General features: G+C 51.1%; 4 protein-coding genes across 9 annotated transcripts in view; 2 read left to right on the forward strand and 2 right to left on the reverse strand.

The window, feature by feature from the left end:
• Positions 1–1,782: 1,782 nt before the first annotated feature.
• Positions 1,783–5,921, forward strand: WDR38 (WD repeat domain 38). The gene is made up of 9 exons (XM_010984349.3): positions 1,783–1,929; positions 2,435–2,555; positions 3,534–3,650; positions 3,756–3,853; positions 4,164–4,244; positions 4,470–4,601; positions 4,734–4,883; positions 5,457–5,504; positions 5,576–5,921. Exons 1-9 carry the CDS (start codon positions 1,840–1,842, stop codon positions 5,690–5,692), a joined length of 954 nt encoding a protein of 317 aa, XP_010982651.2. The 5' UTR covers positions 1,783–1,839; the 3' UTR covers positions 5,693–5,921.
• On the reverse strand, positions 5,922–10,272 carry RPL35 (ribosomal protein L35). Its single transcript, XM_031450441.2, has 4 exons — positions 10,162–10,272; positions 9,627–9,763; positions 8,349–8,430; positions 5,922–6,104 (listed from the first exon to the last, which is right to left on the reverse strand). Exons 1-4 carry the CDS (start codon positions 10,162–10,164, stop codon positions 5,955–5,957), a joined length of 372 nt encoding a protein of 123 aa, XP_031306301.1. The 5' UTR covers positions 10,165–10,272; the 3' UTR covers positions 5,922–5,954.
• Positions 10,273–12,995: 2,723 nt separating this feature from the next.
• ARPC5L (actin related protein 2/3 complex subunit 5 like) lies at positions 12,996–20,381 on the forward strand. Its single transcript, XM_031450446.2, has 4 exons — positions 12,996–13,280; positions 17,374–17,446; positions 18,438–18,614; positions 19,822–20,381. Exons 1-4 carry the CDS (start codon positions 13,132–13,134, stop codon positions 19,882–19,884), a joined length of 462 nt encoding a protein of 153 aa, XP_031306306.1. The 5' UTR covers positions 12,996–13,131; the 3' UTR covers positions 19,885–20,381.
• Positions 20,382–21,274: 893 nt separating this feature from the next.
• GOLGA1 (golgin A1) overlaps positions 21,275–27,578 on the reverse strand; it is a 45,089-nt gene continuing 38,785 nt past the window's right edge. For 4 of the 6 annotated variants that reach the window (XM_031450442.2, XM_031450444.2, XM_064490506.1 and 1 more), the window contains exons 20-23: positions 25,425–25,484; positions 24,703–24,873; positions 24,099–24,185; positions 21,275–23,519 (exon numbers count right to left, since the gene is read on the reverse strand). In XM_031450442.2, the coding sequence (XP_031306302.1) occupies positions 23,439–23,519; positions 24,099–24,185; positions 24,703–24,873; positions 25,425–25,484 (399 nt within the window). In that variant the 3' untranslated portion in view covers positions 21,275–23,438. The other 2 variants (XR_010382806.1, XM_064490508.1) reach the window with 2 other exon arrangements.

Raw genomic sequence — 27,578 nt, forward strand, 5'->3', positions numbered from 1 at the left:
GCACAGGCCCAGGGTAGGAGCGTAGATGGAAGAGTTCTTGTGGACAAGTTCAGGGAGCAAGGTGGGGCAGGTGGCAGGGGCAGGATGAAGCAGGAGAGGTGGGCACAATTGTTTGGTCCCTGAGGGCCCTAGAATTCATGGGAGGTGGTTCCAATCACAGACTTCTGGGTCAAGCAGAAACGTTTTAACCCCACCAACACTCCTACAGTCTTAGTGGTCACTGGGCCTGGTGGACAAGGTCTATCCAGAGGGCTCTGGGAATGATGGGTTGGGCTGGGGAAGGTGGTTCTGGCCCCTTCAGGTAGAGCAGGAGCAACTAGGTGGCTGGGGAAATGCTGAATGGGGCATGGGCTGTGGGGTGCCTAAGCAGAGGGACAGGGGAGAGGGCCTGGGGAACCAGCTATGGGGGAGCCATGTCTGGGACCAATGTCTAGAGCTGGCCTTGTAGGCCCAAATCAGATGGGTCCCTGGGGAGCCAATTCAGTGATCTGGGCTCTTTGGGAGTTAGGATGGGGGTGGGGCTGCCTCAAAGACGCCGTTGTCACTCCCTCGCCTGCCTGAATGTCTAGGACCTAAAATAGAGCAGGAACACAGCAGATCTCCGTGAGAAGAATTTCTAGCAAAGATTTCTGGGGGAGGGGTGTGAATCACCACTGGGAACCCTTGAATTTGAAGCTCCCAAAGCCCAGCTGCCCCAGCCCCACCCTCAGGGAGCCTGGAATCCACTGGACAGTGGAGGCGTACGTTGTCTCAGTCCTACCCCTGTCTCACTGTGGGGAGGGGACTGGGTCGTGGCCCCAGCTTTGCCATGAATGTGCTGGATGATTGGGCCAAATCTGCCCCCTCAGGGCCTCAGTTTCCCAGATGTACCAGGAGTCAGAGACTCATATGCTGTGAGGCCCCTGGAATTCATGGCAGGTGGTCCTAATATAGGCCCAGGGTCAGAGAGACATGGGATGAAGTCCCAGTTCCCTTCTTATTGGCTGAGTGACCTTAGGCAAGCCCCCCACCTCCTGGAGCCTCAGTTTCCTCATCTGAAAAATGGACATTGAAACCAAGTCCTGTTCTTTCTGGGTTTCAGCTTGAAGTATCCACAAAGATTTTGACAGCTCCTAGGGCCTCACTCCATCTCCTCAGACGGCACATTTTGTGCTGCTAGGAATGTTAACAAGTTACCCTACTTTTTAATGCTCTATGCTTTCTATACTGCCTCTGGCTCTCCACATCCTGGAAAGTAGAGATGAATATGGTTTCCAGCCCTCTATGCGAGTTCTTCAGCCTCAGTAGTGGCCATTCCTGTAGGAAAGAGTTCTTGGCTCCAGGGTGGGCCCTCCATGTGTCAGGCCCTGAGCTTGGCTCAAGCCTGGAGCCTGGAGTGCAGGGATGAGCTTCTCCTTTGTGTAGATGGGGAAACAGGATGGTCTCAAAGGGGTCTGTGGGCCCTTCGCAAACTGATCTGCACTATGCACGGACGGGTTCGGTGCCGCGGAAGACGGAAGCGCGGTGCGCGGGGCTAGCGTGCCCCCTAGCGGCCGTGGTGCGCGCCACCTTTCCCCGAGGACACAGCTGCCCCAAGGTTCGACAGGCAGCGGTCCGGGCAGAGAAGTCCCTTCTCGGAGCCGCCCGTGGTTTACCCTGCTGCTGCCCTACTTCTCCCGAGATGGGAACAGTCTCTCCCAGACTGTTTCTCCTCGTGGCTCTCCAGAGACCCCACAGCGGCTGCGCGCCCCGCCCCGATTGCCATGGAGACCGCTCATACACAGTCTCCCCCTTCTCCTCCACCTTGGCCTAAGTGGGGCCCGCGGGCCAGACCAGCGCCCGCCTAGGAGGGACCCCGCCATGGCGGGGGGCCGCGGGCCCATGAACAGCGAGGCCCCTGGGACGCTGGCCGTGGGGAGAGTGAAATTCTTCGACCGGCACCGCGGGGAGGTGAGGCCCTGTCGTGCTCTGCCCAGACCTTAGGCTCCTTGGCTTTCGGTCTGGAGTGGTTTCTGGTTCTATGCAGTGGAAGGTCGAGCGTTCCCTGGGATCTAGTTGCGGAATGGGCTCTAGAATTCTAAGCTCTGGTTCCAGAGAGGGCTCAAACTCAGGCTGGTTCCAGTGTTCTTTGGACTCTGATTTACGGTAGATTTTGAGCTATTTCTGGGTTCCACCTGCACAACGGGCTCTTGCGCCTAGAGGAGGCTCCAGCATCTGGCTTCATTGAGGGCTCTGAGCTTCCGGCTCAGGTCTTACAGGGCTGCAGAAAGGGCTCCAAGCTCTTGGCTCTACTGCAGAAGTTCCTTGGTTCTGGTTGTTGAGTGAGGCCTGAAGTCCAAGCTCCAACTCCAGGCTACTGGGGCAGTGTTTAGGGCTGGGCCCAGGAGTCGGGGGCCAGGGATGATCAGACAGATGTTTCCTGCCCTAGGACAGGACTTTCGTGCTCTCCTTTCAGGTCAACTCCTCTGCCTTCTCTCCCGATGGCCAGAGGCTGCTCACAGCCTCCGAGGACGGTTGTGTGTATGGCTGGGAGACCCAGAGCGGGCGGCTGCTGTGGAGACTGGGTGGCCATACAGGTGGGGTTTGTCAGCCTAAATGGGGAGACCAAGGCCCATGGACTTGTTCTAGCATCCTGCAGAGCCTGCCTCAGTGACCTGACTTTGAGCTGGGCATCCGAGCAAGACAGCCTAGGCAAGGCTGAGGCCAGAGGGCAAGAAGAAACAACCTGGTCCCTGGGCCTCTGATTCTCACAGACCTGGACTCAAATCCTATCACTTGAAAAAAAAATTGTTTAAAAATATACGTAATACCATCTTAACCATTTTTAAGAATACAGTTCAGTAGTGTTAAGTACGTTCACACAGCTTTGCCACTAGTTTTCAGAACTCTCTTCATCTTGCGAAACTGAAACTTTTTACCCATTGAACTAATTTCTCCCTTTCCTCACTCCCACCTCCAGCAACCACTGTTGTCACCAATTTGACTTAAGCACCTTGTGTAAGTGGAATCTTACAGTATTTTGTGAATGACTTCATTAGCATAATGTCCTTAAGTTTCATCTGTCTACCCACTTTCTAAACTGTGAACGTAGCCACATCATGTCACCTCTGAGCTTCTTTAGAATGGGGATAATAGTTGCTACTGTATAGGGTAAGAGAATGCAAGCAAAGGCACCCAGTAAGGACTCAGTAGATGTAAACTGTTATTAAGGAGACAAGAAAAAGAAATCTGGTAATTACAGGGCAGACTGTTTCATGCTATAATAGGGTAAGCCCAGGGGCAGGGGAGCTCAAAAGGGGCAGTAAACCTAGGTTGGGCTGTCAAGGAGTTTCTGGGAGGTGCTTGCATTTGATTTGAGTATTGATTTTCCAAATGGGCAAACTGGGTTGGGTGTTCCAGGCCAAGGGATGGGAGCCCAGGAATTCCCAGGTTCCCGGAGGGTGAGTTAGAAGGAAGCGAGGAGAGAGGGTATAGGACTGAATTAGGAGGAGTCAGACTGTAAAGGCCGGAGGTGGGACAGTGCCCTATTCCCTCACTATGGCTGCCTGCCCCAGGCCCCGTTAAGTTCTGCCGATTTTCCCCTGATGGCCGCCTGTTCGCCAGCACCTCTTGTGACTGTACCATCCGCCTGTGGGATGTAGCAGAAACCAAGTGTCTGCAGGTCCTAAAAGGTGAGTGGGCTGGGTGGGACTGGGAGCCAAGCATCCAAGCCTGGTATCCCTTTTGGGCTTTGCTGCGTCCTGTGCCACCTCACCCCCCCGGGCTGGTTCCTGCAGGTCACCAGCGGAGTGTGGAGACTGTCAGCTTCAGCCATGACTCAAAGCAGCTGGCATCAGGTGGCTGGGACAAGACGGTGATGCTCTGGGAGGTGCAGGTATGCAGAGGAAGGCCACAGCAAGATCTGGGATTCAGAGGCAGTGTATACTTTGCACACTTGTCCCAAAAAGGGTGTTCCTTCTTCCCCACTGCCCATACCCACACCTGACATCTCACCTCCTTGCATCTGGCCAGTTACCTCCCCAAGTCTCCCCCACCCAGCTCCCGTGCCTCAAGACCTCTGCCATGAGGCTCCCCTTGCCTAGACTGCCCTCCTCTGTCATGGCCCAGGAGGCCTCCCCAAATCCTATGATCCATCTGAGACCGAGAACATGGCACTGCAGCTTCTGGGCTGTGCTCTCCTCCAGTCAGGCCAGGTGCTGCGCCACTTAGTGGGACACCGAGACTCTGTCCAGAGCAGTGACTTCGCACCCAGCTCCGACTGCCTGGTGAGACACAATCTCTGCCCAGGCCCCACCTCAGTGACCATAAGGGAATTGGGAACCCACGTCCACTTGGGGCTGAGCAGTGGTTAGAACTCCACCGGGTGACTTAGCTCTTCTGAGGGGGGTTCAGCAGGGCTGGGTGAGGTGGTACCTGCTTTCTGTACATCTGGCCAAGGAACCAGGAGGGTGAGCACAAGCCAGCTCCATGCTCATGGCAGCTATCTGCAGGCCACTGGCTCCTGGGATTCTACCATCCGAATGTGGGACCTTAGGGCCAGGACCCCAGCGTTCTTCCACCAGGAGCTGGAGGGCCACAGTGGCAACATCAGCTGTCTGTGCTACTCGGCATCTGGCCTACTGGTGAGCTGGGCTGCCCTGGGTTCCAGGATGGCCCCTTACTGCTGACTGCAAGACTCTGAGGGTCAAGGGCCATTTTGGGGGCTGAGTATGCAAGCCCCAAATCTATGGGCTTAAGAGCTGCCTGTTCTCCAGGCATCCGGCTCCTGGGACAAGACCATCCACATCTGGAAGCCCTCAACCAGAAGCCTGCTTGTCCAGCTCAAGGGCCACATCACCTGGGTGAAGAGCATAGCTTTCTCCCCTGATGGGCTGCAGCTGGCAAGTGCTGGCTACTCCCACACGGTAACCCCACCAGACCATGCCTTCCCTCCGGGCAAATTCCTACCCCTACATCCTCCCTACCAGAGCCCTCAGCACCCATGACGAGAAATATCCGTATCTCTATTTGCCCTAAATAGGAGGCTGCCAAGGACAAGACCCAGATGCCAGCCACTTCTGTACTTGATGCCTGGCACTAAGGTTTGCCCTGGCCTAAGTGTTAGTGACACCAGCATTTCTATGTCTCAGCTTTAGGGGAAATTGTACTGCACTTCCTTTTTGCACCAGTGCAGCCCTTGTCAAAAATACCTTGGACAAGGAGGGTGGAGTATAGCTCAGTGGTAGAGTGCACGCCTGGCAAGCACAAGGTCCCGGGTTCAATCCCCAGTACCTCCACTGAGTAAGTAAATATATAAACCTAATTACCTCCCCCATAAAAAACAAAACAAAACAAAACAACCCACCGAAGACCAAACACTTCAAAACTCAGACCAAGAGGTTAAGATGTTGGCTGAGACTCACCCCAAGGTGATTTTGTCAAAGATGCCAGACTTGCCTATGAGGCCTCCCTACTCCTCTGCTTGTTTTAATTTCCAGGTCAAAGTATGGGACTGCAACAGCGGAAAGTGCATTGAGACCCTGAAGGTAAGACCCGTGGAAACAAGGGTGCAGTGGAAGGCCTGCACCCCCAGAGCCCAATACTGTACTTCTGGCAGGGAGTCCTGGATGTGGCCCACGCATGTGCCTTTACCCCAGATGGGAAACTCTTGGTGTCTGGAGCTGCTGATCAGTCAAGACGCCAAGCCCGCTGCAAATCACCCAGAGCTGGTTGAACATAACATCACCATATATGGCTCTCAGACCTTCCACCCCTGCCTCTCCCTATCCAGGGGACACAGGGTTTGGTGAAAGGACAGGCAGGGACTGCCATAGCCCCACACCAGGGCAGCTAACAGCGGCAGGCCAGCCTGCTGGGAATCATCAGATGCCTGGTGACCATAACCAAGCCACACCATCTGTCAAGCAGTTAGCTTAAACACCTATAAACACAAAGCAACATCAGCCAGTTTGTTTGTTTTATTGACACTCGGATGCTCAGGCCTTGACCGCGTACTTCCGCAGTGGGTACAGCCGCTCCTTCCGCTGCTGCTTCTTGGTCTTCAGGTTCTCTTCGTGCTTGTTGAGTCGGCGGCGCATGGCACGCGTTTTCTTGGGCCGCAGATCCAGGGGTTTGTACTTCTTGCCCTGGGTGAGATGGAGCAGGGGGAACCTGAGGACCAGGGTTTGGGAACTCCTGCAGTAGCTAAGAGGTGCTGTGAAGTGACTGAGGGAAGTGTGTGTCTGGGTAGATGCAAGCATGAGGAGGTGGATGTCATCCAGCCCAGTAAGGGGCTTTGGGCACGGGACTGGAGACTGACTGTGATATTGGCAGGCCACATCCCTTCACTGCTAGCTTTAATTCACCTAAATTCAAGGTTGGGGGAGGACTGTCCCCATTTTCTTTAAGTCTATTAAGTGGGTTAACTTCTTAATTAGGTGCTCTTCTCATCTGCGGCGTCAGTCATGCCCCAACCCAGCAAGGGTCATATGGCACCCACCAAGTCCTGGGGGACAATTCCTGTTACCTTGGCTTAAATTATATAAGAGTGTGTTTATGTGGGGGGGTCAGGGCGTGCAGCTTTAAGATGGTGCTCAATTTATCTAGAGGGGTTGCCAGGTAACTGTGGTGTTTCCTGTGATGACACCCCCACTTACATATGCAACTCAGCAAGATCTGGCTTGAACAGGGTCATCTTGCTACAAGGGACAAAGCCCCCCCACTTCACCCTACCACTCTTAGACTTTTAATAGGGCCATGGTCTCTCCATCACTGTTTCCACTCATTCCTGCCCTACCTCCTATCTGGTGAGCCAAGGCAGCTCTCATGGTATGTATCTCTTAGTCTATAAAGGGTCCCCTGGGGCCTCTTCAGCTTGAGGCCCTGTGCTGGGTGCGGCTTAGCCATAAACAAGACCCGCTCCCTGCTCAGGGAGTTCCCAGCCCAGTGGGAAAGATGGGCAGAAAAAAAAGTGGCATACTGGTGGGGAGGAGGGAAGAGATGAAGGAACAACATGGATGCCAGTTGAAAGGGGGAGAAACTAGAGTTGCCATAAAAGCCCCAGAGTGATAGCCAGAGAGACAGGCACAGAGCAGGCGTGTGTCAGCTAAGTGGGGTTCAGGTCACGAGCAGCCTGGGGCAGAGAAGTGCAGAAAAAGCTAAGCAGATGAGGGCAAGCTCACAGAGGGGCCAGGAAGCATAAAAGTTTTTGTCCACCTACATCCCTTTTATCAGTTGGCACAGGTCAGGGCCCCCTCCATTTCAAATTTACTAAGTGACTTAGAACTCTGTATTGTCCAAGAGAGTGGCCACTAGCCACCTAAGTGGCACTTATGGCCAGAGGTTACTGTACTGGACAGCACTGACACAGAGGCAGAAACCTCACCTCTACCTGAATCTTGCCTGGCTGTTTTGGGGAATGCACTGACTGGGCCATCACGAAGACAATTCTTCTGGGCCATGACCTCGTTAAGATTCCCTCAGAACCTAATGAAAGCTTCAGACCCAATCCTCAAAAAAATGTTCCTACACACAAATGTCCAAGGGTGGCAGCATCCCCTCCCCCAGGCAGCTAGCCCAGGCACTGTGATGGTTTTCTGATGTGCCAAACACAAAACCAGTCATTCAAACACTAATTTCAGTGCCAATGTGAAATGAAACCATTTTGCAGATGTAATCAAAGCCCCCAACCAGCCAACTTTAATCAGTTAATTAACCCAAGTGATCTGGCTGGACCTGATCCAATCAGTTGAAAGGCCTCAAAGGCTGGGATGTGGCTTCCCCCAAGTCCCATACGAAGACAGCAGCTTCAAACAAGTCTTGAGTTTCAGGCTGTCCAAGATACTCTGACAACCAGGCCGCAAAATCAAACAAGCCAATTTCATGTAATAAATCAAATGCATGCACACAAACTCACTCAATCCCCTGCCCCTCAAGACATGGTTCAGACCCTAGGCCCAATCACTCCATTTACTGGAGGTGATGTGGGGCAACTTAACCGCTCTAAGCCTTGAGGTCCTCGTTTGGAAAGTAAGAATACCAGATGCTTTGCAGTGACTAACACAGAGCTAGCAAGGAAATTAAAACATCTGAACAATTAATTCTCATAGACTGCCCAAACTCACTTAGCTGATGAGGTTTTATTCATAACCCAAGTCTCCAGCCTGACTCCCATCACATCTTTGATTTCTTGACAACTGTAACCCCAAAGAAATGCAGTTTGCATGCCACATGCTAGTAAGAAGGTGAACCAATCCACAAGCTGAAAAGGCTCTGGAAAGCCCAGTCCCAAGCAACCCGGCAGGACAACCTCGCAATACTGCCCCTCTGGCCAAAGGAGAGCTGGAATTTTGCTCCCTGTAATCAAGCATCACACCCCATTCCCCACTAACCTTATAGAATTTCCTGAGGTTCTCTTTCTGAGTCTGGTTAATGACGGTGAGAACACGAGCAATGGATTTGCGTACAACTCGGCTACAAAATAGAGAGACATCAGTGAAAATGGGGAAGACACAGAGCTCTCCAACCATCTCCTTCAGAGCCTGGCCCAGATGTCACAGGGCAGGGGAGCTCTCCAACTCATCCATATTCACCCAAGAGATGCCTAACCCAACTCAGGGGGAAGGTGTTCTGGAAGCCAGAGATACGGGCATCACAGGAGTGGGGACAAGGAAGGGCTGGGAAGGGTTCATTGAGGAGTCTTAATGAGAGATGGGAGAGCAAACGAGGAAAGATCTTCCTGAGGGCTACAAAGAAGACCTGACCAGTGCCCATCTGAATGAGCTGAGTGGAGGAGATCTTGCTACAAACTGGACAACCAAGTTAAGCTTAGGGAGTCACAGGAGGGGCCACCTAGGAAGGAAATGAGACACCTTGAGAAACAGAATGCTGCTGGGGTTGGGGGCAGGCTTGAGGCTGAAGATAGGAACAGGCTGGGATAAGTGAATTTGTAGTTATGTTGAATGAGGCATGCTGGGGGATGGCAGTCACTCAGTAAACAGCCACCAGTTAACTTGGTCTTGAGGATTCAGCATGCAACTTGCTTATGTGTTCCCCAACTCAACCATTCTCCTCCCACCACCAAAGGAAAACTACTGGGGGCCCATTTTATGGAAAAGGAAGAAAACCTGGGTGGTAAGCGAACCTGCCCATTAGATAGGATGTGGCAGAAGTAGAATTTATGCCCAGATTGACTAACTCCAAAACTACGTTCCTTTCACAAGTCTGGATTCTTGCTCCCCTTGTATCAGTTAACTTACACTACAACTCAAGTAAGGGGGTGCAAGGGATCCCTCAACCAAGTGAGGGAGGGTGAGAAAAAAAAATCCAGTCATGGTGGGAGGTAGAAGAAAGGGATCCAGTTAGACTTTCGAAGGCAGCATTAAACTGGGTCTTCAGGGACACCCATTTCTTTCTCCAGCCAGAGAAGCTAAAGACGGGCATTCCAGGCAAAAGGAGCGCACAAAGACAACGGGCCTCCAAGCGCCTAAGCGTCAGCAAGGGGAGTCTGGATAGACTGGTTTCGAAGGGCATTAAATTCCGACTCACTGATCCAGGGAATGGGCACTTAACGGGACCCTTCCTTAAGTCAACTTCGAAAATCCACAAATGCTCCCAATGCGTGTGTCCCCCACTCCCACAAGGCCGCAGTCTGGTCGCCCGTCACTCACATCTTGGAAAGCTTGGAAGCCGCGCCGCCTGTCACTTTAGCGACGCGCAGCTGGGAAAGCTCCACCTTCAGGTCCTCCAGTTGTTTCAGCAGCTCCTCCTTCTTCTTGCCGCGAAGGTCTCGAGCCTTAATCTTGGCCTGCGCGCAATAAAGGGTCTGGGTCCAACAGCCGGCGGGGCCACCTCTCCCTCCGCCGCTCACCAAGGCCTCCACCGATGTCACGAGCGCGCTGGAGGCCCAGCACTAAAGTGCCTTGACAGGACAATCCAGGCCCCGGCAGGCGCTCCCTCGCCCAGGCCTGCTGCGGGGCGAGGACGCCAGCCCCATTCAGCAGACAGGAAAACGAAGGCCCTGGCAGCGCGCGAGCACCTCTCCTAGCCCAGACCGGCGAGGGGAGGATGAAGGCCGGCTGGGACGGCCGCATGGCGTCCCATAGGCCAGGATGGCAGGTGGGACCTCAAGGTTCGCCCCGCGCCTCCCACCCCAGCCCCAGAGGCCCACAGCGCGCGGATGGGGCCCGATTCCCCGGCACTCACCATTGCTGTACAACCCGCTGCCGCCGCCTTCTTGGAGGAAAAGAGAAAGAGGCGGGGTTGACCTCCGCAACTACTGCCGGGTGGCGGAGGGCGTGGCCAATAGTATCGAGGCAGGGGAGCGCAGGCTCCGCCCCTACCATCCCCCTCCCCGCTGCGAGGAGCGTGGTGGTACAGCCCGAACAGTCCGGCGCTGAGGAGCCGGAGCCCCGCCCAGCAGTGTCCCAGTCTTTCTCCTGAGCGCTCGAGATTACTTAGGTTTGGTCTAATGCCTTCAGCAGCGTATTGGGGAAACTGAGTCCCTGGAGGCAGTTTACCGCAGTTGGCATAGTAAGGACTAGGATTCGTTCATTCATTTATTCGTTTATTCATTCATTAATTCATTCGGTAAACATTTGCAGGTCGGCCAGTCTGCTACTCTGAGATGCGTACGGGTGTTCTGGGGTACAGGGGATGAAGGATGAGGGTTTTCAAAGATTAATTAACATGGCCCCTGCCTTGGAGGAATTTAAAGGCCAAGGGGGGCGGGAGGGGCGGAGTCAGACAGCTATAATCCAACTACATAAATTATTCTAGAGGAGGCAGCATGTAGTAGGGAAAAGAGTATTCATGGCCTTTTTTTAGTGAACCTGACCCAGTTTCAAATTCTTACTGTTTTGCTTGGTGCTAGTTGAGACTCTTGGCAAATCTCCCCTGAGTCTGTTTTCTCTCCTGTGAAATGGGGGTATTTATGAGGATCAGGAAGATAACATGTAAAACTGTTAGCACAAGACCTGATGCATAACAATCGCTCAAAATATCATTGATATTAATGATCCCAGATGGATGAACACTTCAGTTGACCCTGAAAGTTAAAGGGAGGATTCACATGGCATGGAAAGAGCTCAGGCTGACTGGACAGTTTAATTGTTGCCCCAATCAGCAAGTATGAATCAGTGCTCTAGTGTCACCCCATTGCCATTAATGAAGACACACCCACACCTCTTAGGGCTCTAGTTAAAGCCAGGTTGCCCCCTTGTTGTTGTCAGATCTCACCTCCAGGGAGCCTTCTCCCACTCTCTCATGAAGTTGTTAATGGACCTCAACCTTAGAATAAATTGGGACACAACCTCCGCTTGTGTCCAAAGTCTTCTGTGCAATCCTTTCTTTAGCCCCAAACATACTGAATTAAAATGAAGTTTATGTGTCTATCTATCTCTACAGCCAGCCTGGAAGTTCCTGGGGGGTGGCAGAACCATGGCTGACACCTGGTTTGGTTTTTCTTGTCTCCAGGCCCAGCACCTCAATCCTTGTTGAATGAATTGAAGAGACTTATCCCAGATCACAGTGAAGCAGGCTTCCAGGAAATGGAGGGAGATGGGGAAGAGACGGCAGAGGGCAATCTTGGCAGAGATTAATCTTAAATGGAAGTTGAATGGTGCACAGGGACTTGTCTGTCATATTTTCCAAATGCTTATAGCTCTATTAAAGGTAATGATTATACACATCTTTTCTAAACTTGAAGTCATCTATGGCTCCCCTGTTTCTCTTACATGACACATCCAATATACCCCTAAATTCTGCAGCGTCTATCTTCAGAATACCTAACTTCTTCCCACCACTCATTGGCACCTGCCTGGCTTGAGCTACCATGCCGGTCACTTGGACCCTTGGCATCACCTCTTAAGTCACCTCTCTACTTTGGTTCTTGCTCCCAGGTATTCTCAATGAGACTTATTCAGTACCTATTTCCCTCTGTAAGAGTCTATCTCTAACACCCAAAATTAGGTAGCATCCTAGTCTGGCAATATTTTTTTAAAAATCTGTAGATACAGGTCAATGAGAAGTATTTGAAGCAATGAAAACAAGTCACATTTCACCGACTACTGGTCTTTATTAAAGAGTACTATTACATGAAAACAAAAATACAGTGCAGTCTAAGGCGAAGGCCTTAACAGAACCCCTCAAGCAACAGCCCAGACACCTAATCTTGGCACCACAAAGTAATCCTTAACTCTGCTCTACCTCCTTCCACCCCCATTTTAGACTCTGGGGATTCGCTTCTTACCAGGGTATGATTCTCCAGCCAGGCACGACTTCTCAGCCCCCAGGACCTCGCTCTTCCTGCCTCGGATAGTGGGCATAAAGTCATCTCCCTATCCCCGCCCCTCACCCACCCGGCCAACGTGACTGTTACAGACTCGAGGCCGTGGAACACTCAAGTCCAAAAGTCTTCCTTGTCTTGTCAGCACCCTGGATACACTTTAAACGTCTTTAAAGTCTTCCAGTCCATTAACAATAAGGTCACTACAACAGTAAGGCAGAGGCAACCATCTCCTCTGAGCTCAGTGTAGTGGTGTCCAAGACTTCTAAAATCCAAAACTCTGCATTCTTGGAGGCTCTCCCACCCCTCATCAATCTCTGGGGCGTAAGAACTACTGCTTATCCCTCAGGCTTCAGCTCGAATGTTTCTTCTCCAAGAAACCTGCCCGACACTAGACAGACAGAACCGGGCGCCTTCTACTGGGGGCCCCGTGCCCCCTCTCTCTGGGCAGTGATGACACCCAGAGACCGCGACTGTGCCCGCCCTGGACCCTTTCAGGGCCAGGGGCTCCTCCGGTGCAGGAGGGAAGCCGAAGAAGAGCGCAGTTATGGCGTCCACTTTGCTGGGCCCGCGCGGGAACTGACCGTCCGCACCTCAGACGTAAAGATTTAGGCTCCACGAAGACGAGCCCAGCAGCGGCCACAGACACAACTTCAACGCCAATTCCCGGACGATTCCAGCTGCGCCCCGCCAGGCTTCGCCCCTCCCTCCCACCGGAACTTCCGGTTCCGGCCTGAACCGGAAGTGGGCGGGCGGCGGCTGCGCGCGGAGGAGGTGGAGGTGGTGCCGGGCGGCCGCTTCCCGCCCCCGAGCCCGAGCCGGTTCCGAGCGGAGTGGAGTGGAGGTCTACCCCGGAGCGGAGTCGGCTGAGCCGGCGCCGATCCCCCACCATGGCCCGGAACACGCTGTCCTCGCGCTTCCGTCGGGTGGACATCGACGAGTTTGACGAGAACAAATTCGTGGACGAGCAGGAGGAGGCGGCGGCGGCGGCGGCTGAGCCAGGCCCGGACCCTAGCGAGGTGGACGGGCTCCTACGGCAATATCCTTCCCCAGCGCGGTGGCCTGGGCTCCCCTTTGGCCCGGCCTTCCCATTTTCCTCATCCCCGGCTCTGGCCCCTCAGGCCATCCTCCCCACTCTCTCTCTCGGCCCTTTCCGGTCAGTCTCCCAACTCCCGATCCGACTCCCGTCGGGCCAGGCATCCCCCCTTCCCTCTGACACGGGCTCCTTACTCTCGCTTGGCCCCAGCCCCCGGAGCCTGCCTCAGTAGCGGGGCCCCGACGCAGCCCCTGGATCTTGGTGGGCCGGTTTGCTCGGCAGCCCCAAGAGCATGCCGGACGCACGTCCGGCCCCGCAGGCCCCTCTCCTCCGCGAGGCCTGTCCTCTTTCCTCTCCTTTGCCTCCTCATTCCCTCAGGCTGTCCCTTCCTTGGGCGCCCCATCAGTCCCATGCAGGAAACTGGGCCCTTCTCGGGCTAGATCTGCGGGAGGGGCCCAGGTGAGCCACCGCTGAGTAATTGAGCGGCCAGGGCGGCTCCCGGGCACACTCCTCTCGGTGTGGATTGCAGCATCACAGGAAGATAGGTGGGTGGATGGCTGCGGGGAAGAAAGGACCCACGGGGACCGAAGGCTGCAGCCTTAGTCCAGCTCAGGTCTGAGATTGCACCTCCCACCCCAGAATCATTCTGACCCTCCAGCTTAATGCCACTCTTCCTCACCTGTTCTTAGGTTCCTATGACCATTGGGCTTTGGACATTCATGGTTTCACCCATGTTCAACAAGTGAGCTTTGGCTCCCTCCCCCCCGCCCCCAGTAGCCTTCTTGTGCAGAAAACAGTGGAAAAAAACTACCAGTTTAGAGCTAAGAAAAACCAGACAGCATAAAGTGATGTAAAAGTAGAGCCCCACGACTGGAAATGACTGTTCTGTGGTCACAGAAAACAAGCATTTAGAAAACAAGATTAAAAATAGAGCTGGTTGTCACAGCCTCCTTGGTCCCTTAACAGTCTGAGCACAGGAAACTGACTTATTCTCACAGGAAGGATTTTTCTTTATTCAAATGGTATTACAGGAAGTGCCTGCCCCTTCCCCCTCACTTGCCAGGGCAGGGTTGGAAGCTCATGCTGTACTGTATATAAATCAGATTCTGGGTGTTTAATCAGTTGACTCAGCTTGGGAATTCAGGCCCATAGACTGCCTTTCAGAGGAGCCCTGCAGTGTTCCTCCAGTGTGCCTTTGAGACATAAACCTTCAGATTTTCTTTATTGAAAAGAAATGTGTTTTGAAAGGTGGATATTCAAACTTGTATTTCCTGCCCCATCAGGATCACCTTGCTTACCCCATTAGTGAAATGGAATCATAGATGAGTCCCCACGAAGGAACTTTTAACTCTGCAGCCAGGACAGAACTTAGCTCACGGGCAGGCATTGCCAAAAGGGCCCCAGAGTCAGGCCTGTGGTCCAGACCATCCACAGAGCAGGAGGACAGGGTCTGGTTATCTACTGTCTTAATCTTGGTGCTGCAGGGACTTGTTGAAAGTCATCTCTTGGTAGCTCCTGACATGCTAAGTTTCTTGAGGCTGCTTGGAGGCCTAGGCTTAGCATATCCGGGGATGGTTCTTTCTCCACTAATGGCAGTATCAGAAACCTTGTTACCATGGAGAGTGTACCTCTTGGGATGGGGGAAAGGGAGGTTAACAGATGAGAACTGAAATCCTGGCAAATGTGGGGCCAAGGGAGGGAGGAGGAAGGAACTAATATTTGCCGAGTCCCTGCCGTGTGCCAGCTGTTGGAGTTACATTGGATTATTGAATTCAAACTATAGGACAGGCTTGTAGGAGTCTTAGGACATAGGTTAGGGGAGTAGGGATAGGGGTTGATTGATGGAAGTTGGGGAATGTAGGTAGTAGGCCTGTCCTAGTGCTGGTGGGAGAGCACACAGATGAAATAGAACATGGGCTGTGCATCCACACACCCACCTCTGTCATGCTGTAGCTGTATGACTTTGAGTAGGTCACATACTTTCTCTGAATTGCAGCATCCTCCTCTGTTAAAAGGAGAAGAAACAGGCTGGGCTTACAGGTTCCGTGGGAGCATCACTGGACAACATCCCAGAAGGCTTCAGCACAGTACTGGACACACGCAAGTGTCCGGATATGCAGCTTGGGTCTGTGGGTGGAGTGGCAGCAGGGGATGGTAGAAAGAGCTTGGCTTTGGAGTCTGGCATACTTGTATTGGAAGGCCAGCTGGAGAGGTTAGCTTTGTGACCTTGGACAGGTCATTTTCCTTCTCTGAGCCTCAAAGTCATTACCTGTAAAATCTGAATAACGATTCTTGTCACAAGGAGCAGTTAGCAGTAATGAGATGACTTGTAAAAACGCCTAGCTAGACACAGGATCTGAGACCCTGTAGGAATTTTAAAGTATTAATTTCTTTTCTTCCTTGCTGAAGCACCTTCTCGTCCTCTGGAGTGGAGATCTGTCCAGAGCAGTGTTTTTCAGTGATTTTGCACTCTCTCCTCCCGCGAGGAAATTTGTTTTTGTTTGGAAATACTTGACTGTCGTAACTTGGGACGTTTTACTGGGATCTAGTGCATAGTGGCCAGGGATGCTGCTAAAAATTGTACAATGCACAGGATAGACCCCACATCAGTCATCTGGTCTAAAATGTCGTTAGTGCTGCAGTTGAAAAACCCTGATCTAGAGGAGACTAGGATTCCCCAGCTTCCACAGACTGTGGGAAGGGATTAAAGCCAGCTGAGTACAGAGGCCAGCTTGATAGATGGTATGCCCCTCCCTGTTCCCCAGATCTCCAGGCTGCTGAAGGTCCCCATCCCATCAGCACCTATAGTGAATGCTTGGTTGATGGATACAGAGAGGTTGAAGTAGTAACTCTTTTTCCTCCTGTGGACTAGTTATTCTGCCTTCACCCCTTCATCTTCTGAAGCGTTTTGTTTCCCAGCCATGCTGGTTAGTGAAGAGTGCCAGCTTTAGCCTCTGGGACTCTGCTTATTGCTCTGGGATGCCAGATTAGAAGAGAGTTCTGAGGTAGAAGTTATCAGTGACTAATATCATATAGCCCTCCCCTGGCTGGGAACAAGGAATTCCAAAGCTGACAGATTCAGGAGGTGGGGGAGTGGGCTGCCTCTCAAATTGGAAGGTGGATCTGAGCCCAGCAGGGGCCAAGGAGCTCTGCAGGGGTGGCTCCCTGGGTGTTGTGGGTCCAGCTCAGTCAAGATGGAGGGCACACTAGAGAAGGCTGGGGCCTCGGCTTTACTCAGGAGGCTCTTTTCACATGTGGGTATTGCTGTGTGAACAGGAGTAGAGACCCGATTGGGCAGAAGCCATTTCTTGTTCTATTTTTGAAGCTTTTTGGCTGAAGCCAGTGTTTCAGATGAGGAAATGAAAGTGAGCTGATGTAATTCAGTTTAAAATAGGTGTCACCTTTGGGGACCTAACCCAGATTGTAATTTTCTTTTGAGTGCTGGGTATTCAGAGCTCAGCAAAGAATATGTCAGGACTCCAGCTAAGGTTTGGTTAATGGGGGCGGGGGAGGATTGGTTCATTATGTTGGCAAAAAGTTCTTTCAGATGATTTAATTTCCCTCAGTTGGGACCTCACCCACCTGGGTAGGTCTTGGAAGATAAAAGTTTTAGCACATCTTAATTTCTTAATAGTTTAGTTGATACAAAACATTGGATTAAAAGTTAGGAGACCTCTGTTTGTGCCTTTGCTCTTCCTTTTTGAGAATGAGAAGGTGAGAATGGTAACCTCACATGGTGGATGTAGGGCAGATAAACCGTGCCTGGTGCCAAGCAGGTGCAAACCAGCTCAAGTCAGATTTTGCTGCAGGTTACCCTGTGAGGGCAGTTGTGAGGGAGGGAGTGTGTGTCCAAACTTGCTTTGACAGGAAAGATTTAGGGGGTGGCAGAAGGAGGGCTTGCAGGGTTGGCAGAGATGCCCTCTCTACCCTCCGTGTGGCTCAGAGCTGCAGGCTGCGCCCGGAAAGTGCAGTGGGAGGTGGGTGGATGTGGGTAAGATGCCATTTGACTCACCTCTTCTTGAGCTCTTTTAGAAATGAGTTCATTGATAAAAGCACAAACACGCTAGAGCCCAGTCCTTAACTGGTGGTGATGCACAGGGGACATGCTTCGGGCATTTCATGCAGCCTTGCGGAACTCTCCCGTCAACACCAAGAATCAAGCCGTGAAGGTAAAGAGGGTCAAGCTGCAGCTCTTCTGGGTGGTGTTGGGACCAGGACTGTGATTGTCCAGCGTGAGCTCCCTGGGGCTTTGGACAGTGTCTGTTTCATCTCTGCATCAGTGAGTATGTACCAAGGTAGTGAGTTGGCACTGGGCAGTGTTTCCCCGATGCCTCCTGGCGTTCCTGACACCAAAGTTGCCAGTGTTCATAGTAAAACCTCCCAAGGAAACGCTCACTTCTCCCCAGGGACTCATGGGGTGAGAAGTCAGTCCAGACCTTCCTGATGAACAAAACTATAAATGAATTTGCCTTGTGGGACTAAGCAGTGGTTATGCTTTTATAAGCTATTGAATAGGCTTCATTTGCTTAAGGATTTTTGCTTTATGATTTCCTGCCTTTTAAAAACTAGGTGAGAAGATACAGTTGTGCTGACTACATCACTTAGATTGTCTAAAACCTCATTGCTGAGGCTGTCTAAAATTTGGTCCTGGGAAAGGGGTCTCTTTGGAGCTGGGGTTTTGCCATCTTGTGGTGGAATCTTGGTATAATCAGTGGCTGCACCTCTCCAACGTGGAGGGGAACGGCTCCTTTGTTTCACTGGGACTGAATGCAGAGGGAAGCTGCAGCCAGGTAAACCTGGTTTTTTTTGTTGTTGTTTTTTTAATTTCTTTTAAATGGATCTCCATAGTTATGATTCTGACGGTTTGAGGCCTTGCTGGTGTCACCAAAAATAGTGATGCTGCTTCCCAGTAAACCACTTGTTTTCCCCCAAATAAGTGGAATAAATGATTGGCTTTGAATACTTTGGGGTACTTTGAAACTTAAGTCAATAAAAGAATTTCAGCCCACTTACTTTTGTAACCACCCCAGGTGAGTTAGAGATTGCGCATTGTTCTAAGAGCTCTGACAACTTGGTTTGGTGTTTGGAGCCTGCAGTGTTGGGTGTGGATATTTGTGGGCCATGGCTCTGGGCCTCACTCCCTTTCTCTTTCCTCTGTAGGAACGGGCCCAGGGCGTGGTGCTGAAAGTGCTTACAAATTTTAAGAGCAGTGAAATTGAGCAGGCTGTGCAGTCACTGGACAGAAATGGTGTTGACTTGCTAATGAAGTACATTTATAAAGGGTTTGAGAAGCCCACAGAAAATAGCAGCGCAGTGTTACTCCAGTGGCATGAAAAGGTATGTGAATACATTGCCCACTCAGGCAGCTCACTGACTCACCCCAACCCCAGGGTCCAAATCAGCGGGCCAGATTATCCAAAACAAACAGGACAGCCTGGTAGGCATGTGGGAATAAGGGGCCACGCCTCAAGCAACCTGGGACATCTGAGCACTTAACTCTCCCAAGGAAGCACCTGGTAGGGATCCGCTGTCTCTGATAATTGCCGTTGCTTTCGCTGCTGGTTTATGCCAGGCAGGCAGCGGGGTAGGTGATTTGGCGTGGTAAGATGGGGAGTGCAGGTGGGAGGTGGGCGGGCTTGCTGGCGGCTGGGGCTTTGTAATACTGTGTGTGTGCGCTGGTGGAGGTGGTGGTTGTGGGTGTTGGGAATGCAGGCTGAGCCCTCCACTTAGCTCTAAGGGCTTCCTGCTCCAGCCTCAGCCTCACCAGGCCAAGAGGGGACAGCGGCAGAAAACTTGGCAGTCACTTAGTAGGGCCTTTATTCACCTGAAGCAGGAAAAGCTGTGCCTGTCCTTTACTTCGGTTGGTACAAGAGCAAGGCCTTTTGTCAAGCCTATGTCCTGCCTGTGTGCCATTGTGTCCCCCCCTCCCCCGTAGAGCTACAGGAAGCATGCCCATCATTGAAGGAGACCAGACTAGTACTAACTCTCAATGTCCGTCCCCGAAAAGCTCTGTTAAGTTGTAAGGGAGTGGCCCTTCCTGAGGGGTCAGGCACTTTGAGCCTTGGGGCTGGGCTGGGCTGGGCTGGGCTGGTTTTGCTGGTGGGTCTCCTCTGCTCACTCGGCTGGAAGGTGAATTCCTGGGCTTAGTGGGTGGGGGTGGCTGTGGTGCTCAGGGCAACTGAGCCAGCCCTCTGCATAGTATGGAGGCCAGGCCTTCTGGCCCCTTTAAGGCAGCTTGGTACTTGGCCCTATTAGGATTTCAGCTCTGATGGGCTAGTGTCTGCTTAAGTGCCTGCAGGCTGGACAGGATGAGCTTGTCAAAGGGAAACTGGGGGGACCCTGTTCTCAAGCCCAGTTTTGCTTGGTTCCAGGACAGGGCTCCGTCCCTAGAATGTGAGCCCTGGTGGCACCTCCTAACTCTCGCAGGAATCCTTTTTCAGAGGATCTGTGATGTGGTCAGGAGTGCACGGTCTTCCGTGGCAAGCTAGGCTCCCCTTGGCCAACCAAGTTTCAGCTGACACCTTTCTTTTTCCTGCCCCCACAGGCATTAGCAGTAGGAGGACTAGGCTCCATTATAAGAGTTCTTACAGCAAGAAAGACTGTTTAAAAAAAAAAAAAGACTCATGTAACCTTGAGAAGAATTTTGGATGCACAGGCTGGTGAAGAAGGGATTGACAATGGACCATCTTCCTAGGAACTCCCAACTAAACTATTTCAGGACATGCATCCGCTGAAGTGTATTTTATTTTCAAGGTGGAGGGAGAAGTCGTCTTACTGTTTCCTAAACCCTTTGCAGGATCTGATAGTCTTTGCCTTTGTCCACGAGTAATGCAGTACTGACATTGTGACTGTCCACCAGAGTGGCTGGCCCGCGTTGGCCAGGTGTACCTGTGTGCACTGCCTGTTTAAAATGGGGAGGGATGATTTGGGCAGGTGCAGATCCAAGGGCTGTGTTAAAAAGAAAGCTTGTTTTTTTTTTGAAGTGGAAAACCCCCGAGGGTTTGTACAGACATCACAGACGTCCCATGCTCCCAGAGAAGGCGGGCTCTCTTGGGTTCATTGTAAAGTGCCTGCTGCATCAATAAAGCTCTTGGCTTATTAGTATACACCTTGCAGTGTGTTTTGTGTATGTAAGGAAAGTGGGATGGTAGTGAGCGAGAGGTCGCCTGTTCCAGAACCTGGATGTGAAGCGGGTAGACGCGTGTTCCTGCCGAGCCATCGGCGGGGAGCAGGCCCGGCAGGCCAGCCCTCCTCCACACGGTGCCTGGGGCCTGGGCCGCAGTGCTACCTTCGGAGAGACGTTTTGCTGAGTAACTATTGTTTTTACTTCTTTATTTGTATGTAGTTTTGGAGCTTAATTTAATAAAGTGCCAAACACTCAATAATTGACCTAGGCTTTAAAAGTCTTCAGTTTGTGTGACTGCACTTGGAGTCTTCAGAGTGGGCTCTGATGGGTCCAGCCACCACCTCCTGACTCTGGGTCTGGCCGTTTGGCAGGAACATTATTGCCGTGAATGTTGAGTTTTCTTTAAAGGATTAAAAGCCAGAAACAGCAATCAGCCTATAGATACAAAAGGAACATTTTGTTCCCTGTAACCACTAACAATGGGCCTCTCTCAAGAGCAGAGATGTTTTTCTTTCTTTTTTAGCACATGTAACTGCAGTTTGCCGTTAAAGGTAAGGATCCCATTCATATTCCTGAAGCTCTTCTCAGTCATGTGGGCCTTGGAGGTGGATGTTAACCGAAGTGACAATCTTCCCAACTCCTCTGCAGAACCTCCACCCTTCCTGCGAGGTGGGACTAGGCTGCTGGCTTCATTAAATTACATATACTGTTTACGCATACAAACCTAACCTGGGGAGGTTCTTTTTGAAAGACAAATGTCCACAGCCCTTGAAGTTGGCCTTGAAGTATTAAATGTGAGACACAATGTACTAAATTTAACAAGTCAAAGAAATACTGACACGCCAAACTATGTCAAGTAAAACCCACTGCATCTGGATTGAAGAGCTTTAATCAAAAAAGTATTGCACCACAAGTGAATTTTCTACAGCAGTTTTAGATAACACAATCCCTATTTACAACAAGGAGGGCAAGATCAAGATCCAATGCTCATATAAAGGGTATATATACTGTCTTTTATCACAGAGTATTTTATACAAGTAAAAGTGCATTAAATCACTTGGAATATTTACTCCACTTTTTCCCGTAAAGCTGAAGGAAATTCAACATGCAGGAGGAAAGCCTCATCAGGATGAGTCCGCCCAGTGCAAGTACATACTTAGTGACGGGCCCCACGACTATTCCTAAAACTGCCGGGGGACACGGATGAGGGGTGAGACCAGCTCACGGGCTGGAGAGGCCACAGAGGAGTTGGATGGGGCTCCCACAGCTGTGTTGTAGTCGTCTCTGCAACCCCTGAACTACCCAATCTTAGGGATACTTTCCTGAAACAACTGGAAGAGCTAAGTCTTACTCATCAAAATGACAGAACAGAAGGGACCCCCGTTTTGTGTCCCCACCAGGTAAAGGGAAAACCAGCATCCTAAACACAGGTCAGACACCTGCAGGGAGGAGCCACAGAAGGAGGCAGGTGACAGAGACCGGGTCATGCGGACGGCAGAGAGCCCGTGTGGGGGTGAGGGTGACGCTGCCCTTGCCTGGTACATCTAGGTCTGTGAACCTGTTGTAGGTTAACCGCAAATCCTTGTTCTTCTGTGAGATGTATTTTACATATTTTAACCCTAAATATAACTGGGAAATATAACTACATAGGATAACTGATAATAAATTTAGGAGCTCCAGTTACTTAACTTCAGTTTTTTATTTAACCAGTAAAACTTTCATCAAACTATAAATCGATACACGATTTCCCTTTAGATCCGATACTGTAGGTTAACCAGGACAAGCATGTCCCCTTTTCTTTAATGATCATGAATACAAGTTTTTATCAGTCACTTCCAGAGCCATCTGCATGCTGTCAAGTACTGCAGCCAGCTGGGGGCTGGCTGGACACCGTACACGAATGTAGTGTCATCTTAAATACTTGTGGGGAGGGGAGAGATGGTGGCTCCACATACAAGGCAGACCACCTCTAATGTTTTGGTCAAGGCTGGGGAGAGAGACAGCTGCTGCTTCCTTTGAATACAGCAGACTGTCCTTAGCAGTAGAAAACATGTGATTAGCATTTGCTCAGGGTTAGAATGAAGAGCTAAGCAAATGAACCACCACCACTGCTTCAGAGAGAAGCAGATGCCGCAGAATTCTAGCGACATTACAAAGGGACAGAGATCCAAATCTTAGAAATAATTTCCTCCTGATGCTCTGATTTTTCTTTAAGAACACCAGTTGAATGGATTTTATAATACAGAAGACATGTTTATAATAGCAAGGAACTTTAGCTATAAAAAATAGTTTAAAATGGTTTACCAGCAACCTATCCAAGACAAGTACATTCATTAAAAAGGCAATTGAGTGTATTTGGTACTAAGGATCTTTTTATATATTTGCTAGTTTTCGTCAGTAAAATGAGATGCTGTCAGAAAGATGCATATCCATTACTCCACACTGGCCCTAGAGTACATCTAAAGTTCTAGGTGGTTTAAGAAACAAGGTGAAATAATGTCTCCTTGGGAGGAAGGGTTAAAAGCCTCTTCTAACTCATCTGAATCCAAACATACTTACAGGGAAGGACAGTTTGTAAAAGCCAGCCCCACTGAGTGGGCTCGTCGTGACAGAAGCAGGAGGTCTTCGCCTGCTGGGCACCATTTCAAAGGGCTGTCAACATCCAGCATCCTCACTACCAGATGGGTCAGTAGGCTCCTCTCTGACATGCCGACGGCTTCAGCTTTAAGTGCTAACATGGAAAGAGGATTCAGGTGCAGATGGGTGCTGGCCAGAGCGGGGATTTTAGCAGCACTGTGGAAATGTGGGTAGTGCCAGGACCTTCCCGATTGGTGACCAGAATAGCAGGATCAGCTACCTCCTGAGGTTCATAGCAGTCTGCAGGGAAGTGGGCTGTAAGTCTTGTAAACAATGTTTAGACGCTTGTACAAAATACTGCAGTTACAGTGATTAAAAACCCACCCAGACTGGTGTGTCAGTGTTCTTTCCACAGAAGAAGTGTCAGCCCTTGGAGGTCCATCCTTGGGTAGTTCCATCTAGGACCACGGTATCCGAGGGTTGGAGATGGATGGCCGGATGCTGCCCTTGGGAGCTGGCTTGGACCCAAACCATGACATCTGTGTTTGAAACAGAAAAGGCTCTTGAGATGAGAATCAGCACTGGGTGCAGAGGAAGCTGAAAGAGCCCCCTCCCCATCCGTGGGCTGCCTCCCTCCTGCCCTCCCCGCATCCTGGCCCTGGCTGTGAGCGGAGCAGTAGTGAGAACAGTGGTTGCGGTAACCATTGTAAAATGGAAAGACCCATTCTAAATATGGAAGGGAAACAGGAGAAAAACCTGAGTTGACAAGAACGAGGTAGTGGAATTTAGGTAATTCTTTTCCTAACTTTTTTTTCCATGACAGCATTTATGCAGGTACTCTTTGAATACTTTTCAGTTTTTTAAAAGTCTGGGTGCAGACCGGGGGCTACTGAAGTGATGCCAATGAAAGTGCTCTGGAAAACACAAGGCCTGCTGGTCAGGTACAGCACAGACTTGTGGGCACAGCGCATGTCCTCAGTAAACACTGCCAGAGTCAAGTTCATCATCCAAAAGCACCTTCTAAGCTAATGATGCAGCTGTGGGCTGGTCTCATCTGCCAGTGCTGGGATGACTGACTCCAGTTTCTGGACGGTGGACAGCAGACCAGGAAACCCTACCTTATACTCCAGGGTTTCTTTGAGCATATTCTCTTCCTCTTGCGAAAAGTTCAGCAACACTGACACAGCTTTTATAAGGTGAAAAGCCTGAAAGAAAGTAAGTTTTGGAGCCTTGGTGGTGGCTGGGGGGCTAAACGGTGCACTTCCTGCTCCTGTTCCTCCTGTGCTCCCGGCTGGCCAGCCAGGACTGCGTGGAGGGTGCAGGCGGGCATTCTGAGGCCTGATGGCAATGACAGGTTCTTTTTCTCTCCCACTTTTTACTTTGGGGACTTGCGAGACCACCAGGACGTCCATGGCAGCTACCCTCCTCTTTGGCAGCATGCAGGATGGCTAGACGGATTTGGTTCCCTGGACTCTGGCCTCAGCATCCAACCCACATCTCCCCCCAGAAGCCAGTTCCCTGCTTGGCGCCCCTCTGCTTGCCGCTCAATCAGCAGGTCGAAGCCAGCTGGAGAAACGACTGAGCATCCACGATGGTGGTCAAAGCAGAAAGTGGGAGAGGAAGGAAGAAATGGACTTGGTGGGAAGCCGCGCAGGGCTCGGACAAACGAACCAGGCCCTGCGGTGGAAGTCGGTACCCAGAAGGCAACTCAAAGCCCTTTACCTCAGATTCACGACAGGACATGAATTTCAAAACCACGTGTTTGAGGTACTCAAAGTTGATCTCGCGGGCATCAGCCAGGTCAGCATTATTCGTGACAGAAGGGGCCAGGTTTGACATCTCAGGCCCGGGCTTCTCCCGGACTTCAAAAAGCTCATTCTCGGGTTTGATTTTCTGAAAAACCAATGGAAAGATGCTACACTGAACCCTTCAAGACAGGTCTGAAAATCACGTGGGCCTAGGCTCGTGATCAGCTGCAGTTCTCTGCACACCCTGCACACAGGGTGAAAAGGGCCCACCTGGGAAGGAAGCACCAGCCAGGAAGAAGGTAGGGTGGATGGCTGAGGTCATCCAAGGAAGTTGAGACCTTTCCTTTATCCATGTCCGGACACGTCTCCTGGGGCAGTGAGCACCCCAGCCAGGGCAGAGGGGCTGCTCTCTGTGTCTGGGCCTGACGCTCTGCCATTCACTTGCAGCGCACACATCACCTCATGGACCTCTCAGACCACACAGAGGCTCAGAGAAAGAGGGCACACGCTTGAGGTCACAGAGCCACTTTTCGGAAGCACGTTCAAGCTGGCAGGGCCAGTGTCCCACTGGCCAACCTCTGACTTCCCAGAGCCCTGCAGAGAGCTGGGGGAAGGGGAGCATCATCAGGTAGCAAGGGACCTCAGGAGGACCACGGAGCCAGGAGGGCACAGGCAGCAGGGAGGAGGGGCACTCACCAGCTCCTTCTGCAGAGTCTTTCTGAGTTCCAGCATCCTCTGCTGCATCTGCTTTATGGTCTGAGACAAAGCCCCACCCCCACAAAAAGCCATTTATTAAGTGCATGTTTCACCATCTTTAAGGTGCAAAGGACCACAGAACAGACAACCCCTCGGGGCCCTGTACACCTGTTAGAGGTCACTGCCTTGTCCCCTGAGAGGCTTGTGCTGCTGCACCTGCTGCCTCGACCTCTTTCCCCAGCGTGCTGCTGCTTGGCACACACTTGCTTTCCAGGCCCCACAGTGGCCACTGAAGTCGTCGCACACCCTCCGTGGAGCTCGCCACTGCCCAGTTGCTCCCCTCCTCGCGGGCTGGGTCCTCAGGACTGCCTCCAGTGCTCAACCCCGTGGGGAGCACAGCTAGAGGTACCTCTGTGCAGCACACAGTGTCCCTGGGAATTAGATTTATGTGCTCTCGGCCCCAGGTAGGCTACTTGGGCTAAAATTTATGGTTCTCATCACCATTGCTCTCCTGAAATACCATAATAATTTGCAACGCTTATTTTGAACAGTGTAAAGGTTCGTGGCTTTTCTGCACAATCCACAAACATTGGGGTTTATATCTTTCATTTAATTCTTTTCTTTCAGTTGAGTTTAATTAGTATTATGGACCTTAAATGTAACATATTACACATTCCATTAATCACCAGAAAGGCTAAACTGTTTTCCCAATGAAAAACTTTATGTATAATCAAGAATACAGGGGAAAACCTCAGTAAAAATTTCTCCAAAATGTTACAACTACAACGTATCAGAAAAATGAGTCTTTCCTGTAGACTTCTAGTCCATGTCACCATTCTTGCTTTGAGTAGCTACAATTTTGAATAGTATTTTTCATTTATTAGAGTTTTCACAGCTTTATACAGTTTTCCTCATTATAACTTTTAATGTGAGAGTAACTAAGGGATCCCCCATGTCTTACTGTGTAGTTGAGTTTTCATTTTTAAACGAAGCTGTAATAAGCTTCATTTTCTCAGAGAGGCATGTCCACAGTCTCTCTTGGAGAAATGAGATGACTGGGCTGGGGGCTGTGGAAGTATCTCGAGCTCCTGACAAGCACATTACACTGCCTCTAACACTGTGCTGACAAAACGGTGCATTTTGTTTTCATTTATATTCTCTGGTAGATTATGAGGCTGGACATTCTCCCAAAAGTACATTTGCTATTTTACTGTATAGTACTTTATTTCCTATATTTTTGACTCATTCATTAATTCATCCAACAAATACTGAGTCTCTACTATGTGCCAGACACTGGCCTAGAGGCTGGGGAAAGAGCAAATTAAAAAAAAGGAGGAGAGCAAGAGAAAAAGTATCTGTCTTCAGGAGGGAAAGGTGTCAATAACCAAAGACAGAGAATATCAGAAGGTATTAAGAGGCCCAGAGAAAAGAGCAAGGTGAGAGGTAGGGAGTTCTGATGGTGAGGGTGGGCAGGGTAGCAGGGGAGGCCTCATGGTCAAAATCACACCATAAAGGAAGTGAGGGTAATCGGGGGGAGAATCTTCCATACAGAAAGCTCTGCAAGTGCAAAGGCCCTGAGGCGGGAGGGTGCCTGATATCCACAGGCAGGCAAGACCCCTGCAGCCGAGAGGGAGTGCTGGGGAGAGCAGAGGGTGCGGGCAAAGATGTAGTAAGGAGACATACCACACGGGCTTTGCGGGCCACTGCAAGGACTCTGGCTTTTAAGGGGATGGTAAGTCATCAGAGGGCTGGAACATACGAGTGACAGGGAAACCAGCTGACCAGTTAGAAGGCCAACACCATCCTCTAGGGAAGACAGGACGGTAACCTGGCCTCAGGTGGTAGCATTGGTGGGGATGAGAAGCAGCTCATTTTGGACACAGTTTGGAGAACCAAAAAGATTTGCCATTTACAGAAATAGGAAAGATGGCAGTAGATGCTAGAGAGTGTGGTCCAGTCTGGAGTCTGGTTCTGGATGTTTTAATTTTCAGGTGCCTTTCAGAGACTGGTATAGAGATACAGGGTAGATACAGGAGTCCTGAGCTCACAGGAGCCGCCGGGACTTGGGATATGGACGTGGAGCTAGCAGCACACAGGATGAGTGAGATCGCCGAGGACGTGTGTGCAACTCAGAGGAGCTGTCCAGGGCTGGAC

The sequence above is a fragment of the Camelus dromedarius genome, chromosome 10 (genome assembly GCF_036321535.1).
Source record: "Camelus dromedarius isolate mCamDro1 chromosome 10, mCamDro1.pat, whole genome shotgun sequence".
Taxonomy (NCBI): domain Eukaryota; kingdom Metazoa; phylum Chordata; class Mammalia; order Artiodactyla; family Camelidae; genus Camelus; species Camelus dromedarius.